The following is a 22641-nucleotide window of genomic DNA, read 5'->3' as shown; positions in this document are numbered from 1 at the left end:
CATATATGAAGAACATAATTCATTTTTTCTTGTGAAAACCTGTATTATGTTCTCAAAAATTTGTCATTGCTTATCTATATAGTTTGTGAAAAGTAAAATCATATTACTATAATAAAGTGATTTAGTAGGTAATATAAGACATATGTAATGTGTTATCATTACCACCAGTAAGCAAATTGAAGGTTGATAGAAATTGATGTTGTTCATCTACTATGTTATAATTAAGTTCAACATAAATTAATCTATTTTCTAGATGACTTGTAACATAGCCATTAGGATAAGGCATGCATGAGTAGTCCTTCAAGCTCTTTATCTTTATTTGGAGAAGGTTTTGTACCTCCCATAATGTAAATTTTGTAACAAGTCAACATTTATAAACAATTCTACATAAAAAAAAAGGTTAATGGTACATTGGAATATATGGAAATTTTTAAGTATAGACCGTAAGAGTTTTTATACTTATTAGTCTGACTATTTTTCTTTAATTATATTAAATGCCATGTAAAAGCCATTCCCAAGTCTTCTACCAGGAAAATTGTGGATTATTGACATAATTAAACAACAATACATTTACAAACAAATTTATGAGATAATGTTCTAAACCTCATTCCTTTGCTTCTTTAATAGCTTCAACATATTATGTATATCTACTAAGAATCCCTATGCAAAGCAAGCTTTTATGAATGTGGAATACATTATGTTATCAATTGACAGTGTTATAGAAGATGGATTAATTCGAAATATTTCCGCAAAAGAAACCCTTTTTCTCTGGATTTGGCAGTTGATACTAGATTTGTTGATGCATGACCTATTTGGGTTATTGGGTAGTCAAACAATTTAGTAATTCATAACACTGTTAGGAGGAAAGCAAAAATAGCTTGGATGTGAAAATGACCAAAACATTACAATTGTTCATACATGTCAATAAAAGGATATGAATAATGAAGTATTTTTTTCTAGTATCAACGTTTCTTATATTATAATAGATTACTTTATGCCAAAACAATAATGGTAGAGAAGATGTAATTGAAATAAACCTCGAGACTTTGATATTAGATAACAACCCACAAAAATATAAATAAACCAAAAAAGTATATTATTGTATAGACTAAAAAAAATTATTGTATAAAATTAAAAAACAAAGGAACAACACCATACTCAAGAATATTAGATAACAACCCACAAAGATATAAATAAACCAAAGGAAATAAAAAATAATGCTTACAAAAATATAAATAAATCCAAGAAAAAAAATTAATTCTTACCTACAATTTTCCTTTAGGGTTTTATGAATTGACATCATGAAAGAAGATGGATTAATTTGAAATCTTTAGTGAACAAAGGAAAAAAGAAACCCTTGTTATCTATATTTGGCGGTTGATATTAGACCTGTTGATCCATGACTTATGTGGGTAGTTATATAATTTAGTAATTCACAACACTGATTGAAAGAAAGAAAAAATAATTTGAATGTGTAAATAACTAAAAAATTACAATTGTTCATACATGTAAATAAAAGGATATGAGTATAATGAAGTGATTTTCTTAGTATCTTCTTTTCTTATATTATAATAAAAGGAACAACTCGGTACTCAAGAATATTATATAGCAATCAAAAAAATATAAATAAACCTAAGAAAAAGAAATGTTTACAAAAATATAAATAAACCCAAAGGAAAATAAATACATACCTAATTTTGTTTTTTTGGTTTTTTAATTGGACAGTTAAAGAAGATAGATTAATTTGAAATATTTTCGTAAATAAAGGAAAAAAGAAATCCTTATTCTTTGAATTAGGTTGATACTAGATTCTCTAATCCACGACTTACGTGAACTATTAAGTAATCAGACAAATTGGTAATTCAAGAAAAAAAAATGACTTGGATGTATAAATGACTAAAATATTACAATTGTGCATAGATGTGCCAATAGAAGGATGACTATTGAGGTAATTTTCTTAATATTTGTTTTATATTATAATATATTATAATGTACTTAGAGATGTACAATAAGTCTTATAAGTTATTTTGCTTTTTATTGTCCATGAATATTAAATTACATTTGTCTAAATTTATACCATCTTTAACTTATTTCAAGTCTTATAACTTATTTTGCTTCTTATTGTGGATGAATATTAAACTACATTTGTCTCCCAAAATTCATACCATCTTTACCTATTTCAAAATAGTTATTTCATGTGTTTTTTTTATCTAATGCTTTAGATAGTTAATTAATTTAATTATGAGTATATGATCATATATAACTGAGTAAAATCATAGAGTGAATGCTCTGGATTAAGAGCATAATTAATTTTATATTTGTCCCAAGTTAATCAAAACCCTTCCAAAAGGTTGGTTTGAGGAAAAAATATCATGAAACTACATCGTTTTAAGTTCCTTGCATATATATTAAAAGAACCTTCTTTGTTCCTCGCCCCCTCTCTCAAAATCTAAGCCAAACCATGTTCTATTCTCAACCCTTCTCTTTCACTCTCACTCAACATTAAGATCCTTTTCTCTCTCACTTCCCTTTTCTTTCTCCGTGAAAAAGAGAAGAAAATTGAAACTCCGATTTCAATTTCAATTCCATTTTCAATTTCACTTTCGTTTGGATTACTCCGATAGCTCCAATTCATGGCTGCGACAAAACCCCAACGCACTCCACAGGAAGTGGAGGACATTATCATCCGCAAAATCTTCCTCGTTTCCATAACCGAAATCGAGAAGACAAGCGCAACGGATTCAAGAATCGTGTATTTGGAACTAACAGCTGCGGAGATTCTCAGTGAAGGGAAGGAGCTTCGCCTCTCGCGGGATTCAATGGAGAGGGTTTTGATCGACCGTCTCTCCGGAGACTTTTCTTCCACCACCGGAGAAGCCAGTGAGACGCCGTTCCAGTACCTCATCGGATGCTACCACAGGGCGCATGAGGAGGGGAAGAAAATTGCGAACATGAAGGACAAGAGCTTGCGCTCGGAGATGGAGGCGGTGGTGAGGCAGGCTAAGAAGCTCTGTGTCAACTACTGCCGGATTCATTTAGCCAATCCCGAGCTCTTTCCGAGCCGGAACTCGGCTGGTACCGACGCCAAATCGCCGCTACTGCCGTTGATTTTTGCGGAGGTAGGTGGTGGAAGCGTGTTCGGGGGCGGTGGCGGGGCCAAGAGTCCGCCGGGGTTTCTGGAGGAGCTTTTCAGGGACCCGGACTTTGACAGCTTGGACCTGATTCTGAAGGGGTTATATGAGGAGTTGAGAGGGAGCGTGATGAATGTGTCTGCTCTGGGGAATTTTCAGGATTCTCTGAGGGCTTTGTTGTATTTGGTTAGGTTTCCCTTTGGTGCCAAGTCGCTTGTGAATCACGAGTGGTGGATTCCCAAAGGGGTTTATGTGAATGGCCGTGCTATTGAAATGACCAGCATTTTGGGTCCCTTTTTCCATATTAGTGCTCTTCCTGATCAGGCCTTTTTCAAGGGCCAGCCTGATGTTGGGTGAGCTTAAGAGTGTGACTTTAGCTTTTTCGAAATTCACGTGTTGACTGGTTTTATTAGTCTTCTTGCTTTTCTTATTGCATGCATTGATGAGAGCAGCCGAAGAGAGTAACATTCATGTGATTGCTTGGTTTCGTTTTTGAAAATTTGATTAGAGTATACCTGATCAGTTAAGCAAATTTGGTTAGTGTAAATTGGATGTGCTTTTCTATTCTATGTTTTGGTTTAATGGAATAGAAACAATGGTTATGTTGGTCCTTTTCGGTGAATAGTAATGAAGGAAAAAACCCAAGGACGTTCCTCGCTTTGGACCTTGAGAAGTATTACTTCGGCAGTTTCTTTAGTCTTCAAGCTTCTTAATTTTTATATATGTTGAGATGTGATACGGCTTCTACTTTAATGTCTTTAATTTTTAATGTGTTTTTAGCTGATAAGTGGTAATTTCCATACTCCGACAATAAGAAAACATGAAAAATAACACTGGAAAATTCACTTATATTGATTGATAGTTACATTTAATTGCCATTATGGATTACCTTCATTTATCATCCTGTATTTAGCTGCTTCCTTGAATAAAGGACTACAGTATTGCACTGTAACTAATCTCTCCTCCTTTGTCATTCTGAACTACAACAAGCTCTGTTTGTGTTTGGTAAGATAGTCTTGCTTCCATTTTGTCAAACTGCATTGGTTACTAGGAGGTGGCTTCCTTCTTCCTCCCTTCCTTCCTGCTAGTGCATTATAGACATCCATTCATACGTCCTGATTTTTTTTTTTTGTTTTTGCAACTTCGAGCATTCTTAATCCAAGAAAATGGCGGAAGAGTGAAGTGGTAGCACTCTAATCCCTATTTATATAAATAAGGGTGATATACAAATTCAGTACATGAGACTTACATTGAAATTCAATTGGGATTTGTGCCTTGGAGTTGAAACATAGAAGGATATACTTAGTGTAATGTTTAATGAAGAGATATCAAAGGAAAAAAAAGAGATATACACCTGGTCTTCTTTGATTTGGAAAAGGCATCTGATTGAGTGCCAGGAGAGATTTTTTGGAAGTCTTAGACAAGAAAGGAGTTTGTATTGAGTATTAATGAGCAATCAAGGTCATTTATGATGTTGGGGGGTCACTACTAGGCTGATAGGACTAGTGGATTTTCCTATAGACATAGGCTACATCAATTGTAAATTTGATCTCTTTATCATATTCTAGAACTTCCATAATTTTTACATCCTAGTGCCAATGCCTAGATGTGTGCTTTTTGACTGTAGACAATATATGTTGGTTAGAGAATCAGTGAAGAAAATAAATGGGAAGTTAAAGGTGTGAACTGAAGCTTTGGAAGATCATGGATTTTGCTTAAGTGGAAGTAAGATAGAGTATATAAAATGTATGTTTGGTTAGAGACAAAACAACCAGGGGCCACAATGTATATGTTAGCACAAGTCACATGATTAAAGTATCTGGGTTTCATTATGAAGGATGATGGAGACTTAAATGGAAACCTAAATCATAGGAGATTTTAGTGGGTTTAGAAAAGGGGGAGGAGTGCATGTTTTTTGTAATAAAAAAGTAGCACTCAAGTTTTTAGAAAACTTTACCACATTGCCATAAGTGTTGTGATGCTATACGGAACTGAATTTTGGACATTATAAAGCCAACACAAGAATAATCTTAATTGAGTTGAAATGAGAGTGTTGCATAGTGAGTCAGCTTAATAGACAATATGTGAATAGGGATGAATGCCTTTCGCAAAATGTTGAGATAGGACTTATTATATATAGAAAGGGCAGTATTGTCTTGCCATACATGGTTTGGGTTTGGTTGGAGCAGAAATACAGAAGCCTAAGTAAGAAGAGTTAGATTAAGTGGTGGGTAGTACTGTTGTCAGAGACAAGAAGGAGAATATAGGTAAAAGAATTACAATCTAGATCAAGAATTTATATTTTGACGTAATTTATGACTAATCATCATGGCACCGTTTGATTCATGTTGCCAGTTTCACTTGATGGGAAAAGGCTCTGTTGTTTATATGCAACCCTATATTCTTGTTCCACTTCGTGCTTACTGTTTCCCTATTAAAGTCTGTATGTTTACTGCATGAACCCAAGTTCCGAGACTTATTTGAATGGGATACTTAATTCTTTATTATTTAATCAATCTCCTCCCTTTTTAACAATTTTTTTCCCTTTGAAATCCAGGCAGCAGTGTTTTTCTGATGCATCAACTAGGCGACCAGCTGATTTGTTATCTTCATTTTCCACTATCAAAACTGTCATGAACAACTTATATGATGGGCTAGCTGAAGTTATGCTCATCCTTCTTAAAAGTACAGATACTCGTGAAAGAGTACTTGAGTATCTTGCGGAGGTCATCAATATAAATGCATCCAGGGCTCATATACAGGTAACTTTCTTTCTTATCGGCAAGATAGATTGTGTTCAATTGGTTGGTTCTTATTTTGTTTCATTTTTTGTCTGCATTCCTTGTCATTATATTCATGCTAAAGTTTACAATTTTTTAACTTGTACCTGCTCTTTTGTTGCAAGTCCATTTTTTTTCACAATATATGACCGTAATTTAATATTTTTCTTATGGAAAACAGGTTGACCCTATTACTTGTGCAAGTTCAGGCACCTTTGTAAATCTCAGTGCTGTCATGCTTCGTCTATGTGAGCCATTTCTAGATGCAAATTTAACAAAAAGGGATAAAATTGATGCAAAATATGTACATTACTCAAATCGCTTGAAGATAAGGTGAGGGCTTGTCTTGTGGATATTAAAATTCTCACGGAAGTTTTATGTATCAACCTATTGGTAACTTTTGGTCATGGTTCTATTTTAGTGGGTTGACTGCTCTTCATGCATCATCAGAAGAAGTTGCTGAATGGCTTAATAGTAAAAACCCAGCTAAGACTGGGGCAACCAATCAATATAATGATGATCAGAAACGCTTACAACAATCCCAAGAGGCCAGTAGTTCTGGTAGTAATAATGCCGGTGAGCTCTCAAATGAAAATTCTGCACGAGCTGAAAAGACGAAATATTCATTTATTTGCGAATGCTTCTTTATGACCGCAAGAGTGCTCAACTTAGGCCTTTTAAAAGCATTTTCTGACTTCAAACATTTAGTTCAGGTAATCACATGTATGTCTAGTAAAGTTGGAAGGTGTTGGTATTATTTTATGGGGTCTCACTGTTATTGCTACCTTACTGTTCATTTGGTTTGAATGATTTTTTCTAAAGTTATATAGGTATAAACGCCGTAGTCATATTGTATACAGGATATATCTAGGTGTGAAGATGCTCTATCCACACTTAAAGCAATGCAGGAGCGGGCACCTACTCCTCAGGCAGAATTGGATATAAATCGACTTGAGAAAGAAATGGAGTTGTATTCACAGGAAAAATTATGTTATGAAGCTCAGATTTTGAGGGTTGGTCCTTTTTCTTATTGCTTTGAAATTTCTTTCTTGTTATCTATTGTAGCACATGTCCATATATGAAAACAAAATATGTTGCTTCTGTGTTTGTATTGTGGGTCTTTTGGGGGAGGGGGTGTGTATGGGGTTGAGAAAATTAATTACCTTGCTTAGCTTTATTGTTTCTGTAGCAGTAGTAGTTGTAAATCTATTATTATATATAGTATATACAGATCTTAATCTGCTACCAAAGTAATCTTTTTCAATTTTACTATATCTTGTATTGTCTCCACGTGCATAGATCTGTGCTACAGTATAAATAAGACTAAATGTGTACAGTGCTGTTCACTTAAACCTTCGTTTTAAAAGGTTTCTTTAAGATCCTTCTCTCTCCATGTGCTAGTGAGTATCTTTCTAAATGCGAAACACCAATTTTCTCCTTTTCAGTCCTGTCCTTTTTCCTGTAGTTGTTTGGCTATGACTTTTCTTTTCCAGCAGTCTTGTAAAACAGTCGCTTGAATTACTTTCTAGCATATGTATTTACTGAACTCTGTCAGGGACTCTAGGGTTTTCAAATTAGTTACATCTATAACAAGCTGCACATGTTTTTTATGCTCTTTAAGGGAGAGTTTGTAGTATTCTAGAGATCTACTCTTCTGCTAAACGTTGTACTACTGGATGTACTTAGACCTATGCAATTTATATATTTGTATGGTATTGTTTATCTGTTGCTTATCACAAATGAGCTTCTTTTTCTACTTTTTTCTTACAGAAGCGTTTCTTAATTTTCTTTCGTGAAATTTGGAGAGTGGTGGAACTTATGCCCTTTTTATTCCCTAGCTTAGAAACACCTACTTCAACATGGATACAATATGACACATACACAGGGATATAGAAAATTATAAAAGTTATAAGACACAACATAGGTGTGATTTTTTATTTTTTTTTATATATAAAGGCTATCTATTTGAAAACATCTCTATGAATTATGAGATCCCAACTAGGTCGGTGCCCTAAAGCTCAACAGTCACTTGCTGTCAAGAGGGTATAACATAGGTGTAAATACAATATATAACGTTAACATAAATTACAAATTGTAAATCAGAAGATAAAATTCATGTTTTAAAATGATCATGAATCTTATAAACACATTACAATTCTAAAATTTATCCAGTTATTATTGTTTTCCTATCAGTATTAGTTAAAAAAAGAAAAAAATTATAAAGATGCAACCAAAGTTTTTGGAAGTGTCCATTTAGTGACCGACATTTGATACGCTTAACTTGATGATTACATTCTACAGATTATGTTATTCTAAATTTTAAATGTTCACTTGTATTTGATACTTGATTTGTCAAACATAAGCTGTAGACAAGTTCTTGTTACTTTTAAGTGTTCTTTCTGACTTGCAAGTTGGAATTTAAATATTCCGATTTTTAATTATTTGCTTCACATTTTTTCTTAGGATAACACACTTATTCAAAATGCACTGTCCTTCTACCGCTTGATGATTGTTTGGTTGGTTGGCTTGGTGGGTGGTTTCAAGATGCCTCTACCACCAACTTGCCCTATGGAATTTGCTACCATGCCTGAACATTTTGTGGAAGATGCCATGGAACTTCTAATATTTGCTTCCCGGATTCCAAAGGCCTTAGATGGAGTTGTGCTGGTAGACTTCACCTCACAAGTGATTTTCTTGGATTAATTCTTTCTCCCAAATTCTTCTTATGCAAGATAATGAGAATATTTATTGTTCTGCAGGATGAATTTATGAATTTTATAATTATGTTCATGGCCAGCCCTGAATTTATTAAAAACCCTTACCTGAGAGCAAAGATGGTTGAAGTTCTGAACTGCTGGATGCCTCGTAGGAGGTAACTAGTGTCTTTCTTTTTGTGTAAAACTGGAAAATTTGCTTATCATCATCATTATATTGTGAAAATTTGTTTAGTCTTTAAGCTATAATTGAGTACATTTGTTCTTCCTGTGCTATTCCCTTTCTATCCCCTTTCTACAGTGGCTCATCTGCAACAGCCACTCTATTTGAAGGCCATCAACTCTCTCTTGAGTATCTTGTGAGGAATCTTCTTAAACTTTATGTTGACATTGAGTTCACTGGTTCTCACACACAGGTTAGTCTGCATTTTAAGACTGTTGGTCGCATGGCCAACCTATTTTTCCCCCTAATGCTTTCAATTTCTAGATTAAGTTAAAGAGAATAAAGTCAAGTTGTTTGGAAATCTCACCTCTCTTCTTGATTGTGTTGAAACTCAAGCTTGATTGTAAAAATGGGGACTATGTTAGTGTTTCTGTTTTTACTTTGTGATGACTTAAGATTGATAAATAATTATATTTCATTGAAATCCTATGCATGTGATTGATTAGCCAGTGAGAGAAACTTCTGAGTTGTATTTCAAACTGCACCAATTTTTCATATGATTAATATTATGTCCCTGCTAATATTTTCTATATTATTGATATATTGATATCTAATATGTGTTAAATATCATGGATTTCAGTATTTAATCATTATCCTTTTGGGGTTGTTTAATGCAAGTTCGTGCTGATTATTATAATTGTCACTTGTCCATTACAGTTCTATGACAAGTTTAACATCCGCCACAATATTGCGGAACTCCTCGAATACCTGTGGCAAGTCCCTAGTCATCGAAATGCTTGGAGACAGGTAATGAATGAAAGATACTTGAATATTTTTATGTCTCACACCATGCTCAACTTATCTAGTTTGTTCTGTATCTAATATTCTTCCAGATTGCTAAGGAGGAGGAAAAGGGTGTCTATCTGAATTTCTTGAACTTTCTGGTCAATGATAGTATTTATCTTCTTGATGAAAGTTTGAAAAAAATTCTTGAGCTAAAAGAATTGGAGGCTGAGATGTCAAATACGGTTGAGTGGGAGCAAAGACCAGTTCAAGAGAGGCAGGAGAGGACCCGGTTATTCCATTCTCAAGAAAATGTCTGTTGACTTTTTGTTTAAATATATAAATTTTGTATTCCTTATTTATCTAACCATTTTAATGCTGGATACTTTTATAGATTATTCGAATAGATATGAAGTTGGCAAACGAAGATGTCAGCATGCTTGCATTTACTTCAGAACAGATTACTGCTCCGTTCCTACTTCCTGAGATGGTATTTTTTCTCTTTTTCAAACCATGGCTGGTTATGAGTCTCATCATGTCATAAAATAGTTTGTGGCCTAACTGTGATGTCCCTTTAAAATTTCTACTTGCAAATTTAATCTTATTTTCCCACCTTTTTGAAGGTTGAAAGAGTAGCTAGCATGCTCAATTACTTCCTGCTGCAATTGGTTGGTCCGCAAAGAAAATCACTCAGTCTGAAGGATCCTGAGAAATATGAATTTCGTCCAAAGCATTTACTAAAACAGGTTGGCATCAATTATATTTCAAAATCATTTGAATGAGTTTTTTAGTGGTGAGTAATTATGACAGGAAGGATGCTATGCTATCCTTTGTAATCTGTAAGACTTACTCTAGCATTCTTTCAGTAGGATGGATTCTAAAAGTGTTATATTTACATCTTCATTACACTGAGAAATTTGAAGAACTTCAATTTTGGACCACCAATGATACAGTTTTGACTTTTGTGCTGGTGATGTGAAAAGCCCGCTTAAAATGACTTGGAGATATAAAATCATTCTCTTCCCTTATCCACAGCTTAAGTTTTTGTGGAGATTTGGTTCTTCGTACTGTAATTTCAATATTCCAGTGGTTAGTAGTTCTCTTAAGATGCATAGCAGCTTAAGCTTGGCGTCCAATAGTCCCATTCTTCATAACTCAACAATCATTTTGGTTCTCTAAGGATGGAAGTGTTATTCTTTGGTCCTTCAACAATTAATACATTAAATTAATTCTTCATTGTCAATTTTGAAAGCAAATTGCTCTTTAAACTTTATTTGATGTCAAATAATGGACATTTGACAGTGACAAATATATTGGTACTAAACTTGATTTTTCAAAGCAAACTACTAACTCCAGTGTATATTTATTTGCAGATTGTGCACATATACGTTCATCTGGCTAGAGGCGACACGAATTCCATCTTCCCATCTGTCATCTCAAGGGATGGTCGATCATACAATGATCAGGCAAGTTTGTGGGACTTTTGATATATTGCATATTTTATCAAGATTTTCTTTTTTTGTCTGTGTATTCCCATTCCCATAAGCTAATTTAAACGGACTGGTATTTCGCTGCAGTTGTTTAGTGCTGCAGCCGATGTCCTGCACAGAATAGGTGAGGACGGAAGAATAATACAGGAATTTATTCAACTTGGTGCTAAAGCTAAAGTTGCTGCTTCGGAGGCCATGGATGCTGAAGCTACTCTAGGAGAAATACCGGAGGAATTCCTTGATCCAATTCAAGTGGGTTTTCAACTTCTTTCTGTCTGTTAAACATGTTTTTTTTTCCTTTTTTTTTCTGACACATCATACATGTTGTGCATTGCAGTACACTTTGATGAAGGATCCAGTAATTTTGCCTTCTTCAAGGACCACGGTTGATCGTCCTGTCATTCAGAGGCATCTTCTTAGTGACAGTGTAAGTGTTTGTTGATGTTGAGATAGAGAAAGTGGTTCCTCCATTGGTTTATGGTTTTCCGTTTGATTGTTTTTGCAGACTGACCCATTCAATCGATCTCATCTTACTGCGGATATGTTGATTCCCAATGTTGAGCTAAAAGCAAGAATTGAGGAGTTTGTGAGGTCTCAAGAAATGAAAAAACATGAAGGGCTAAGCCTACAGCGTAACAAGGACACAATTCAGACTACAAATGGGGAAATGTTGATTGATTAGGAAAATATCTCCAATCAATATGGATTTGTGCCTTGCACAATAAAGTTAACTGTTGAACTTTAATTTCATCGTATTCAATCTTTTTTGGAAAATATGAAGCTGCTATTAGAATTTGAAGCTGTAAAGATATTTGGAAGGGTTAATGTAAAGTAGTCATCCAATTGAATACCACTATATATATCTATAGCTTATTCTATACTTACACGGAGGTAGAAAGTAAGATATTCTCAAACCTTCCAAAATTTTTAGTTTTATTAAATTTAGTCTCAAACTATAAAAGTGTTATTTTAAGAGAAAATCAAGTTGCTGTCATTTCAATTCTTAATGTTACAAATTGACATTCATTCATTGTGGAAATCATAATTATAAAGACTACTCAAAACACAAACGGTATCGCAGGTTCACATTTTTTAAATATTTATTATGACATGAATACGTTTATTTAAAAAATAAAATTATTAAATAATATTTAATAGAAAATAATTTTCTTAAACTAATTATTTGTGACATCCAAATTTAATAAAATAATTCTAATAAATAAAACATTACATAATTCTAATATAAAATAGAGCCATATAATAAAGTATATAGGAATTAATTTGTTACCGTTATTCAAATACCAAAGAAAAAACAAATATTGAAAGGAAAATCAAAGGTATAACACAATGTGTAACTAAACATCTAAACTAGACAGCAACATCACCATCATCTGAGTAATATATCATAAAATTACGTCTAGCTCATACCATATACATGTTCTCACACCAGATCTAGATGTTATCTCAAAGCATTATCATCTCATGTCATTCATGTGAAATATTGTCCTACATACCACATTACTCATGAACCTCATCATACATTATTCATGCAACCAAATCATGTGAAATATTGTCCTTCATACATATAAACAACCAAATCAGAGAAGAGAGCAAACAACAAAACATATTCATGCATCTCATCTGTCTCGCTTGAGCGACAAAAGCCTCTCGCTTAAGCTAGACATTCATTCTCGCTTAGGCGAGAGCTCGATCAGTGGCTCAGTGAGCTTTCTGCAAATTCTCGCTTAAACGGAACCTTATCTCCTGAGCAAGAATGTTCTTCGCTCAAAATTGAAGCTCCTCGCCTGAGTGATAACTCGAGCAAAGGCATAAGTGAGTTTCTGCTACTCTCGCTTAGGCGAGAGCTGCTCGTTTGGGTGAGATTGACAAGTTTCTCATTGCTCACACATGCAACCCAGAAATTTTAGTTCAAACAAACATGCAATCAATTCCATATCACACAAACACCAATCCAGTACATTCCAACACACAATCTCAAGAAAAAAATAGAAAATCATTTTAAAAGTCTGAGTTCTAGCTTCCCTTACCTTAGACAGAGATTAACTCAGCAAAACAAGCTTCAACAGTATAGCACCACAACACCACTACCATTTAAGGAGGTTTCTCACTGTTCACACATGCAACCAGAAATTTTAGTTCAAACAAACATGCAATCAATTCCTTATCACACAAACACCAATCTAGTACATTCCAACACACAATCTCAAGAAAAAACCAAGAAAATCATTTTAAAAGTCTTTGAGTTCTAGCTTCCCTTACCTTAGACAGAGATTAACTCAGCAAAACAAGCTTCAACAGTATAGCACCACAACACCACTACCATTTAAGGAGGTTTCTCACTGCTCACACATGCAACCCAGAAATTTTAGTTCAAACAAACATGCAATCAATTCCATATCACATAAACACTGATCCAATACATTCCAACACACAATCTCAAGCAAAAACCAAGAAAATCATTTTAAAAGTTTGAGTTCTAGCTTCCCTTACCTTAGAGAGAGATTAACTCAGCAATAAAAGCTTCAACAGTAGAATAACACAACACCACTACCATTTAAGGAGGTTTCTCACTGCTCACACATGCAACCCAGAAATTTTAGTTCAAACAAACATGCAATCAATTCCATATCACATAAACACCAATCCAATACATTCCAACACACAATCTCAAGCAAAAATCAAGAAAATCATTTTAAAAGTCTGAGTTCTAGCTTCCCTTACCTTAGACAGAGATTAACTCAGCAAAAAAGCTTCAACAGTAGAACAACACAACACCACTACCATTTAAGGAGCTGACAACCAAGAACAAGAAAGAAACTGTTAGGCCATGACCACAAACAAAATCAGATCAAAACTTCAGAACACAAACGAAACAGAAAAGAGATGGAGGTTTTGTTTAGCTTACATGGAGGAAGAGAACGTAGTTCAAGTCCTAACAGAACTTCTGTTTCAAAAAAGGGGAGAAAAAAGTGTGAACTATTTTGACCTCAGGAGATAAGATGAAAGGCAGAAAGGTTTTCTAAGGAAACTAGTGACTAGCCTTGGGTCCTTTTTGTCATCTGACCCAAAAGTTTAAAACATAAGAAAATGGGCTTTACATTATTAACATTATTAAGTGTAGAGAGAAAAATTGATGAAACTGCGTTCTCTATTTAGAAGCCTCGAGGAAGTTGAGTAAAATATATTACTCTAATTTCTATGATTCTTTCTTTTTTCCCGAGAACCTTAATTTATTTGTATGGATCGAATGATAACTTTAATATATATATATATATATATATATATATATATATATATATATATATATATATATATATATAAAAGGTACTCCGAAAAAAGTCGTTATTTCAACTTTGATTATTTCACTCTCTTTTTTTTGTTATATTGTTCGTTATTTAGAAAACGAAAAATGTTAGCCTAATTTTCAACTTTGATTCTTTCACTATCTTTTTTTAATTTTTTTTTATATTGTTCGTCATTTGGAAAACGAAAAATGTTCAAACTTCATAAAGTAAATTAAACTGGTCAGATCCGGAGAAAACAAAAAACACATACCAGGTTTTAATTAATTTAGAATTGTAAGAAAAGAAATTGAGTTTATAATATTCCTGTGCATGTGTTCAATATTACTATGATCTTTGATTATTAGTTTTTAATTAATAACTATAAGTATAAATATCTTTGATTCCCTGTACCAAACACAGCTTGAAGCAAAATACCAAGAAAACCCTGCATGAACTGCGAAGTGCAAAAAATAACACAGAAACACCATCACAATTTTCAACCTTGACGTGATCACGGTCACAGATGAAAAATTCTAGCTCACTGGAAACAATTTTCGCAATGTACATATAGGTTTAATTTCTTTCGCAGCCAAATTTCGTCTCTGTGAGCAACAACAGATAACAATTTCTTTCAGTCTTAATTTGATCGGTTTTTGAAAAATTGAAGAAATTTGACCTGGTAGTAAGCGCTCAATCCAACAAACTCTTCATTTCTAAGTAAATTAACCCCCAAAATATAACTGTAGTATGCTACAAAATATATAGACAAATAAAAAAAGAAGGTTCTCTAATTTCTTTATCATAAGTTGTGCATTGAGAGCAATGAAAGATGAAGTGCAGAGTGTCATGTAGAAAGGGAAGTTTTTGATACGACATGAAAAGAGATTCCATTTTGTTGAAGCCTTTCTTGGAGATCAGTTGCACCAAATACAATCCCAGGAGTGTAAACTCCTCCCTTTGGTAGATTCTTTCTTTGGGTGTGAAGAATAAGAGCACACTGAACCAGAATTATAGGAGTGGTCACATAACCCATTTCAGGTCCCATTACTCTTGTAATAATTTCCATGTCAGCTTTCTTCTGTCCCTCTCCCTCATTGCTGAAACCATGTCCTACAAACCACATCTTAAATGAAGCACTAGCAATCTCCTCTTCAGAAGGTCCATTCTTGCTGAACCCTCCAAAGGTGAAGATTGAAGGATATTTCAACAGAAGCCATCTTCCTAAAGAGAATCTTCCCAAAACACCAATGAATATTCCAATCATAATGAATCCGAACATGTGCAACAAAGATTTTGAGCCCAGTTTCACACCGAAATGAGCTGGCTTCACCGATGACCAGAAGGTTTTCCTTTTCTCAACCATCTCTTCACTCTCATCCAACCCAGGAAGTCCATCAGGGGATTCAGTTAGAGTTGAAAGAGTTCTTCCAACAAGAGTTGCATCTGCTGAAGGTAGTGTTACACCCCACAGGCCAATTTTCTTCTGGTGTTCTATTATTTCTCCCTTAGGAGGTGGCCCAGGAATCTGCAACCATGCATCATGGGTAAGAAAAGTTGGCAAATTACAGACGATAATGTTAGCATAGACCCATGTTTTAGGTTCATTTACTTGTGACTTTTAGGGTTAACTTTGTATGTGTATATATCACATTTCTTGTAACATTTTATACAGAATCAATAATACACAATTCCTTTTTTTTATATATTTATTTGTTTTCTAGATGGTATAGAGTCTGGTTTTAAGATTGGGCAGCTAGTTTTAAGATTATAAACGCGATTTGAAGGGTATATATCCTAGAAGATATACTCTAGGATTAGTGTTCTATGTCAAAAACAATACAAAGTTCCATAAACATGATTACATTAAGTTAATCACACTTTAGATGATGATAGATAATTGATTTTTTAAAAGAAATTAATATATTTTAACAATCAACAACCAGCACAAGTAATTCAATGATGATAATAACATGATGCCCAGTGAAAGAGATTGTGTGAGGAATGAAGACCAGATATCTCAAACATCTCGAGGGTTCCCAAAACTGTTGTATATTGCTGGTTGCAGGTAAACATTGTTGTTTGAGTTCTGCGAACTCTGATTAGTGTCTTTTTAGCTCTATGAAGTGTAGAAATTAAAAAAACAAAAAAAACTTTCCAATCATATCAAAATTCGTGATTAGGTGATATGAATTAGTGAGTTCAATAATTGTCAGTGTAAGAGTTTACACCGTCAAGCAAGGGTAACTCTTATTCCATGAGCTTTGATTAATGGTTTATTTTTAGACAAGTTTCTCCATAAGCTAAAATTAAATTACACAAGTTAAAAGTACGAAAATAGAAACTTCTACAAGAGATCTTTTACATTAAGCATAACCCAATTTAACTTGTGGAGAAACTCATTTTACTTTCTCTCTCCTATAAGGTGCTTATGAAAAAATTTGTCCAAACAGACAAAAATTCTAGAACTCAACAAACATGTATGATTGTTAGTGACAGAGATCACACTGGTACATGAGTTATTCATTTTTTTTTATTTTCAACAGGTAAAACTAATCTAACACTATATTCCTACTCCAAAACCCAACAAACAAGAATGAAAAACACAAAATCGAATTAAATTCAAGTGAACCTCAACTCTCTCTTCAAGATTGGGTCATCAGGTATCATCATAACACTGAAGAACTCAACTTCTAAGACTCAAAAAATCTTGTCACATAATACATACGAAAACTTGTGATTGGAAGACAGTGTAAAAGGGAAATCTCTACATGAATTATTTATTCTCTGTAATCTAGTTCAATCCTCCTCTTCCTCTTCCACCATGGAATTCAATTCTTCTGCAGGTATGATTTTCACTGAACAAATCTCAGATGCTAAAACTAATCTAATGGTCTATTGCTACTCAGAATCCCATCAAACAAGAAAAAAAGAATGCACATGAAATTGAATAAAGTTCAAGTGAAACAAACCTCTCCAATCAAAATTTGTGCTCACAATTCTATCACTTTATATCATATCATACCTTAGGTTTTACTCTGTTGACTCTACTTTGTTCAATCTCATTCAAATCCTTAACAGCCATAACCGCAGACTCAAACGTTCCAAAATTCCCAACGATCCTCCTCTCCGACTCCAAGCTCAGGTACGCCTCCACCCTGTTGGGCCGGGCCGGGCCCACCCACTGCCTAGAATGGAACAAAAACCCCATCTCCGCCGGCACCGAGTCAAACCCACAAGCCGAAACCACCAAAGCTCCGTTCTTTACAGCCTGCGCGTGGTGTTCACGCTCCATTCGCTCCATGAACTCGGTCTCGCCGGTGATGTCGAGGTAGTCGCAGCCGGCGGCTACACACGCGGCGACGACGGGCGCCCCGTGGCGGCGGAAGGGGCCGACGCAGTTGAGGAGGATGCGCGCGCGGTCGCAAAGCGCCCGGAGGGAGGCGGCGTCGGCGGTGTCGGCGGCGAGGATGGGGATGGGAGGTGGCGGATTGGGCCTGGCGGCCCAGTTGAGAGTTTGGGCCAATTTGGAGGTGTCGCGGCCTGCTATGGCGATGGAGTTGAAATTGGTGAGGAATTTTAGGGCTTCTTTGAGAACATGCTTGCCGGTGAAACCAGAGGCTCCGAGGATTACGATGTCGAACTCTGAGGTTGGTGTTGTCACTGCCATGTCTTTTTCTTTCTCACTTTTCACTTCTTCACTTCTTCACATTAACACATGAACAACAAACACACACTTCATGCATGTAATTTCCGAAGATTCATAATTGAAGTGATTTTTTTGGGAATGAATTAAAGTATTCTTTTTAAGATTGGGTTTTGTTTCTTTAATTCACCTGTTTCGTACAATTGAATATGAAAATGATTAATTATCATATCTAAATATGTGATTTTCATTCAACCGTCAGTTTCCAAGACTCGAATCTTTCACCGACTTTCTTTCTCTTTTTAAGATGTACGGTTAATAATCTTAATTTTTTAAAAATCAATAAGATAATTTTGTTTAATGTTTAGTACATTTAATCTGATTCTAAGAGACACATGTAAAGTAATCAATTGATCATAAGAACTAAGACTGCAGTATCACTTATTACTAATTACATTATTACTAGTCATTTACTAAACATCTTAAAAACATACATACATATATATATATATATATATATATATATATATATATATATATATATATATATATTTATACTTTTCCAGAAATAAATTTTTCAAAATAAAAATTTTCATCTCTTAAAGAAAAATTACTCTTCGATCTATCATATAATTAAGTTTCTAACAGAAGTATTATCTACTCATGCATAATAAAATATCATTATCCTTAAGATTATTACAATTAAAAATAATAAAAAACGATAAGTTAATATATCTTTTACAAGTAAAAAAATACATTTTCAAAGTCAAATACTCATAATTACACATTTTCACATTACATTCATCAGTTAATTAATATAATTCAATCAAAACATTAATCATAATTAGCATTAACTCTATTTCTAAAATACTAATACTTTCAATTAGACTCACATCTTTTATATATATATATATATATATATATATATATATATATATATATATATATATTCACAAAGAATTGCATTATAAAAATTAAATTATCTTTATATGATATGATATATTATTTACAATATAATATAATTCTTTTTCATACCACATTTTAGATCATAAAAGATCTTATATATTCACTCACAAAGAGTTGCATTCCAAAAATTAAGTTATCTTTGTATGATATAATATATTATTTACAATATAATACAATTATTTTTCATACCACACTTTAGATTATAGAGATCTTATATATCCACTCACAAAGAGTTGCATTCAAAAAATTAAGTTATATTTATATGATATGATATATTATTTACAATATAATACAATTCTTTTTCATACCACACTTTAGATCGTAGAGATCTTCACAGAGTGTAAGTCCAATATAGTCAAAATAATTTTATAAAGAATTTTTATTCAATACACATCCTATCCATACATAATTGAACAAGCTAAATACATTTGTGCCAGGATGTTAGGACATACCCGTACCTTATCCGCTGCATAAATATTTGTCACGCACACATTTTTTATATCTGTGCAGATATTCGTTATGTGGGTACCTACATATTTTTTTAATATAAATTAAACTATATGTACTAAAATTGTCATCATAAAAAATATAAATTATTGTTATCATAAAGTACCATTACAAGAAAATTCTTAAATAATACTAATTTTAGTTATCAAAAATATGTTAGAGACCAATTTTCTAATTGAAGAACAATATAGAGACCAATTAGTTTGGTAGCCAAAACCTGGTTGCTAATGTTAGTGATCAATTTAGAAACCACTTATTTTGGTAGCCAAAATCTTGGTAGTTAATGTTAATGACCAATTTATAAACCAATTCATAATAAAAACTATTCTAATTATCAATTTAGAAACCAATTATAATTTTTTGAAATTATTTTAGTTGTTAATAATTTTTAGTTTTTAAATTAGTATCTAAATTGGTCATTATATACTGACCAATTTTTTTTTGTTACTAAAATTGGTCATTATTAAAAAAATTTCTTATAGTGTATTACGACTTTATAAATTAAACATTTCATTGATAAGTATCGATGAAGTATCTTAACGTATCGGATACGGATACAAATACGTGTCAAACACAGATACATGACCTAAGTTGAAGTGTCGGTGCATCATAGGTTACGATACTTTTTAATTAAATGAAAAATAAATATTTTATTTTAAATTATTGACATTATTTTATTTTATTTTTTTACTTTGAATATATTTACACTAAAAGGATATATTTTATAGTAAAATAACCCTAGAGATAAAAAATACAAACCACCTCTTAAAACACCTTATCAAAAGATTTAAGAAAGATAATAAAAAGCACTCAATCACCTTCATTAACACACCACAAATTGGTTAGAGCCGTCAAAGTGGGTCAGAACCTGTGGGCCAACCCGACTCACCATGGGTTTGGGCCGAGTTGGGTTAAATTTTTTTACAAATGTCAGTACGGTCAATTTTTGACTTGGCCCACCAAGAACTCAGTCACCCGGGTTGAGGTGCCTACCTAGAAAAAAAAAGGGTTGAAGACACATCTATTAAGGAAAAGAATGGAGCATAACACAACATGCCAACTCATGAATATTGTTATCGTAACAGAATATTGTTACGTCCAGCTAAATTGTTCACTGAGGGAGTGTAATCTCACTAATATAAATTACCACACAACATTGACTTCCTTTAGTAGTAGTTAGACACGTTGACACAATGATCCCTCCTAGCCCTAACCCTTTCTATTTTTCTTCCCCATACTCAAATAGGATCCCACTGCAATCACTTTTGAAGCTTTATTATCCCATGGTGAACCTAGAAACACCGACGACCCCTCGAAAAAATAAGGGTTGAAGTGTCTCTGCGAAAAAAAAAATGAGGGTTAAGGTGCCTCCCCGCAAAAAGTATTAGGGTTGAAGTGTCTTTCCGAAAAAAACAAAAATTAAATTTGAGGTGTCTTAAAAAAAGGTTTAGGTGTTTCCCCGCAAAAAAGGTAGGGGTTGAGTTGTCTTTTCTAACAAGAATAATGGTTGAGATGTCTCCCAACAAAAAAGTAAGGCTTAAGATGTCTTCCTGCAAAAAAATAAAGATTAAGATGTCTCCCTTCAAAAAATTAAGGGTCGAGGTGTCTCCTCGATGTTGAGGTATCTCCTCGAAAAAAAAAAAAACTAAGGGTTAAGGTGTTTCCCCGTAAAAAAGATAAGGGTTGAGGTGTCTCCCCTAAAAAAATAAGGGTTGAGATGTATCGTCACATAAAAAATAAGGGTTGAGGTGTCTCCCAAAAAAAAAAGGTTAAGGTGTCTCCCTGCCGAAAGATAGGGGTTGAGATGTCTCCCCCCAACAAATAAGTATTGAGGTATCTCCCAGGAAAAAAAATAAAGGTTAAGTTGTCTCTCCTAACAAAAATAGCAGTTAAGGCGTCTCCCTTAAAAAAAATAAGGGTTGAAATGTATCCCCTAAAAAAATTAATAAGGGTTGAGGTGTGGTCTCCCTATTAGGTTTGGTAACTAGGGGAGTTCATGCATTCTCACAACAATCCAAATTAAGTTGTTGATTCAGGTAGCTTTAGACTTCCCTATGATTTCGCTATTTGAATCGAGCTTATGTTTTCGACAAAAGTGACATATATGCAATAAGTATCTTTTGTTGACGAGAGAAGATCAAAAATAGATTTTTCCAAGGGAAGCGCGGATAGCTTAAAGCTTTCCATAAATATGCTATTATAAGGAAGACATATGACCATTCATACAAAAAAGGAGAGGAGCCAAATATGATAGCGTCTTCATGTCAAAGTCTATCAAACAAGTGAAACACCCACACATCTTCACGTTGATTACTGGTTACAAGATCCTACGAGTTAAAATTGGTAAAATAGTTTCATAATTGGAGTCACCAGAATTGTGGTTGGCTGAATTCAATTGAAGTGTCTCTAAAATATATAAGCATAAGGTAGAAAAGGGGGTGATTAAGGTAATACCCATGTAAGTCTTTAAGTCAAGTGGTTGAAACTCATAGTCAATGAGGTCAGAGGTATTGATGACTGTGCCTAATAGCAATAAATGGTCACAAAACTTTTGTTCTTCTTTGTCTAGTTCGATTAGGGCACAAGCTTACTGAGCATGGGGAGACTAGGTCCAATATAAAGGAAAACTCTCCAAAAGGTCAGGGTTTGTGGTGGAGGCGTGGATTTTCATAAATTTACTTTTAAAATGCTTATAAGAATAGGCAAAAAGGCCAATAAGGGGACGACCAGTGGCACTAGTTAAGAAATCCTAGGACGATCTCGTGGACAACTTAAACTCAAAAAAGTAGAAAAACAAGTTTGAAGTAGCCACGATGCCCAAGTGGGTGCATAAAATGTATAAAGACCTGACAAAGGTCCAATTATTTGAGTGCAGTTTGGCAGGAGAAACATTCATCAAAGTGAGTATTTCCTTTTTCAAAGTTGTCTAAGAGGAAAGCGTAGGCCTAATTTTGATACGACAATATTATAGATGAAGTAAAAAGGAGATTATTGTTCTTGTTATTTATAAGGTAGGCTCTTCTGAATCACAAGGATCTACAATTACTTCTTTTTCTTTTCCAAATTTTTAAAGGCTTGAGTCTGGCGTAGAGCACGAATGTGGGCACAGGTGGTATATACAGAGGTCTCTCTTAGAACATGTAGCCTAGCCCAATGGTA

General features: G+C 33.8%; 2 protein-coding genes and 1 long non-coding RNA gene across 3 annotated transcripts; 1 reads left to right on the top strand and 2 right to left on the bottom strand.

Moving 5' to 3' along the window:
* The first annotated feature begins 2419 nt into the window (after nt 1-2419).
* LOC114181516 (probable ubiquitin conjugation factor E4) lies at nt 2420-11945 on the top strand. The gene is made up of 16 exons (XM_028067988.1): nt 2420-3484; nt 5689-5893; nt 6093-6244; nt 6333-6624; nt 6772-6924; nt 8375-8578; nt 8671-8783; nt 8927-9041; nt 9506-9595; nt 9682-9885; nt 9966-10061; nt 10195-10317; nt 10945-11037; nt 11149-11313; nt 11399-11488; nt 11567-11945. The coding sequence occupies exons 1-16, from the start codon at nt 2634-2636 to the stop codon at nt 11741-11743; spliced, it is 3123 nt and encodes a 1040-aa protein (XP_027923789.1). The 5' UTR covers nt 2420-2633; the 3' UTR covers nt 11744-11945.
* A 329-nt stretch (nt 11946-12274) lies between these two features.
* On the bottom strand, nt 12275-14180 carry LOC114180234. The gene is made up of 5 exons (XR_003603646.1): nt 13988-14180; nt 13804-13874; nt 13573-13652; nt 13342-13421; nt 12275-13189 (listed from the first exon to the last, which is right to left on the bottom strand). It is a non-coding gene; the product is annotated as an uncharacterized LOC114180234 (long non-coding RNA).
* Nucleotides 14181-15048: 868 nt separating this feature from the next.
* Nucleotides 15049-18208, bottom strand: LOC114182421 (probable mitochondrial saccharopine dehydrogenase-like oxidoreductase At5g39410). The gene is made up of 2 exons (XM_028069289.1): nt 17389-18208; nt 15049-15891 (listed from the first exon to the last, which is right to left on the bottom strand). Exons 1-2 carry the CDS (start codon nt 18031-18033, stop codon nt 15211-15213), a joined length of 1326 nt encoding a protein of 441 aa, XP_027925090.1. The 5' UTR covers nt 18034-18208; the 3' UTR covers nt 15049-15210.
* Between the last annotated feature and the right edge of the window lie 4433 nt (nt 18209-22641).

The sequence above is a fragment of the Vigna unguiculata genome, chromosome 4 (assembly GCF_004118075.2).
Source record: "Vigna unguiculata cultivar IT97K-499-35 chromosome 4, ASM411807v1, whole genome shotgun sequence".
Lineage (NCBI taxonomy): Eukaryota > Viridiplantae > Streptophyta > Magnoliopsida > Fabales > Fabaceae > Vigna > Vigna unguiculata.
Note: the sequence above shows the minus strand (reverse complement) of the source record. Positions and strands in the feature narration are given on the sequence as shown.

Coding starts and splice junctions, on each gene's coding strand:
- LOC114181516 (XM_028067988.1), top strand. CDS start 2,634: ATGGCTGCGACAAAACCCCAACGCACTCCACAGGAAGTGGAGGACATT. Junction 9,042..9,505: donor TCACTGGTTCTCACACACAG/GTTAGTCTGCAT, acceptor TGTCCATTACAG/TTCTATGACAAGTTTAACAT. Junction 9,886..9,965: donor TATTCCATTCTCAAGAAAAT/GTCTGTTGACTT, acceptor ATACTTTTATAG/ATTATTCGAATAGATATGAA.
- LOC114182421 (XM_028069289.1), bottom strand. CDS start 18,033: ATGGCAGTGACAACACCAACCTCAGAGTTCGACATCGTAATCCTCGGA. Junction 15,892..17,388: donor TCAACAGAGTAAAACCTAAG/GTATGATATGAT, acceptor GCATGGTTGCAG/ATTCCTGGGCCACCTCCTAA.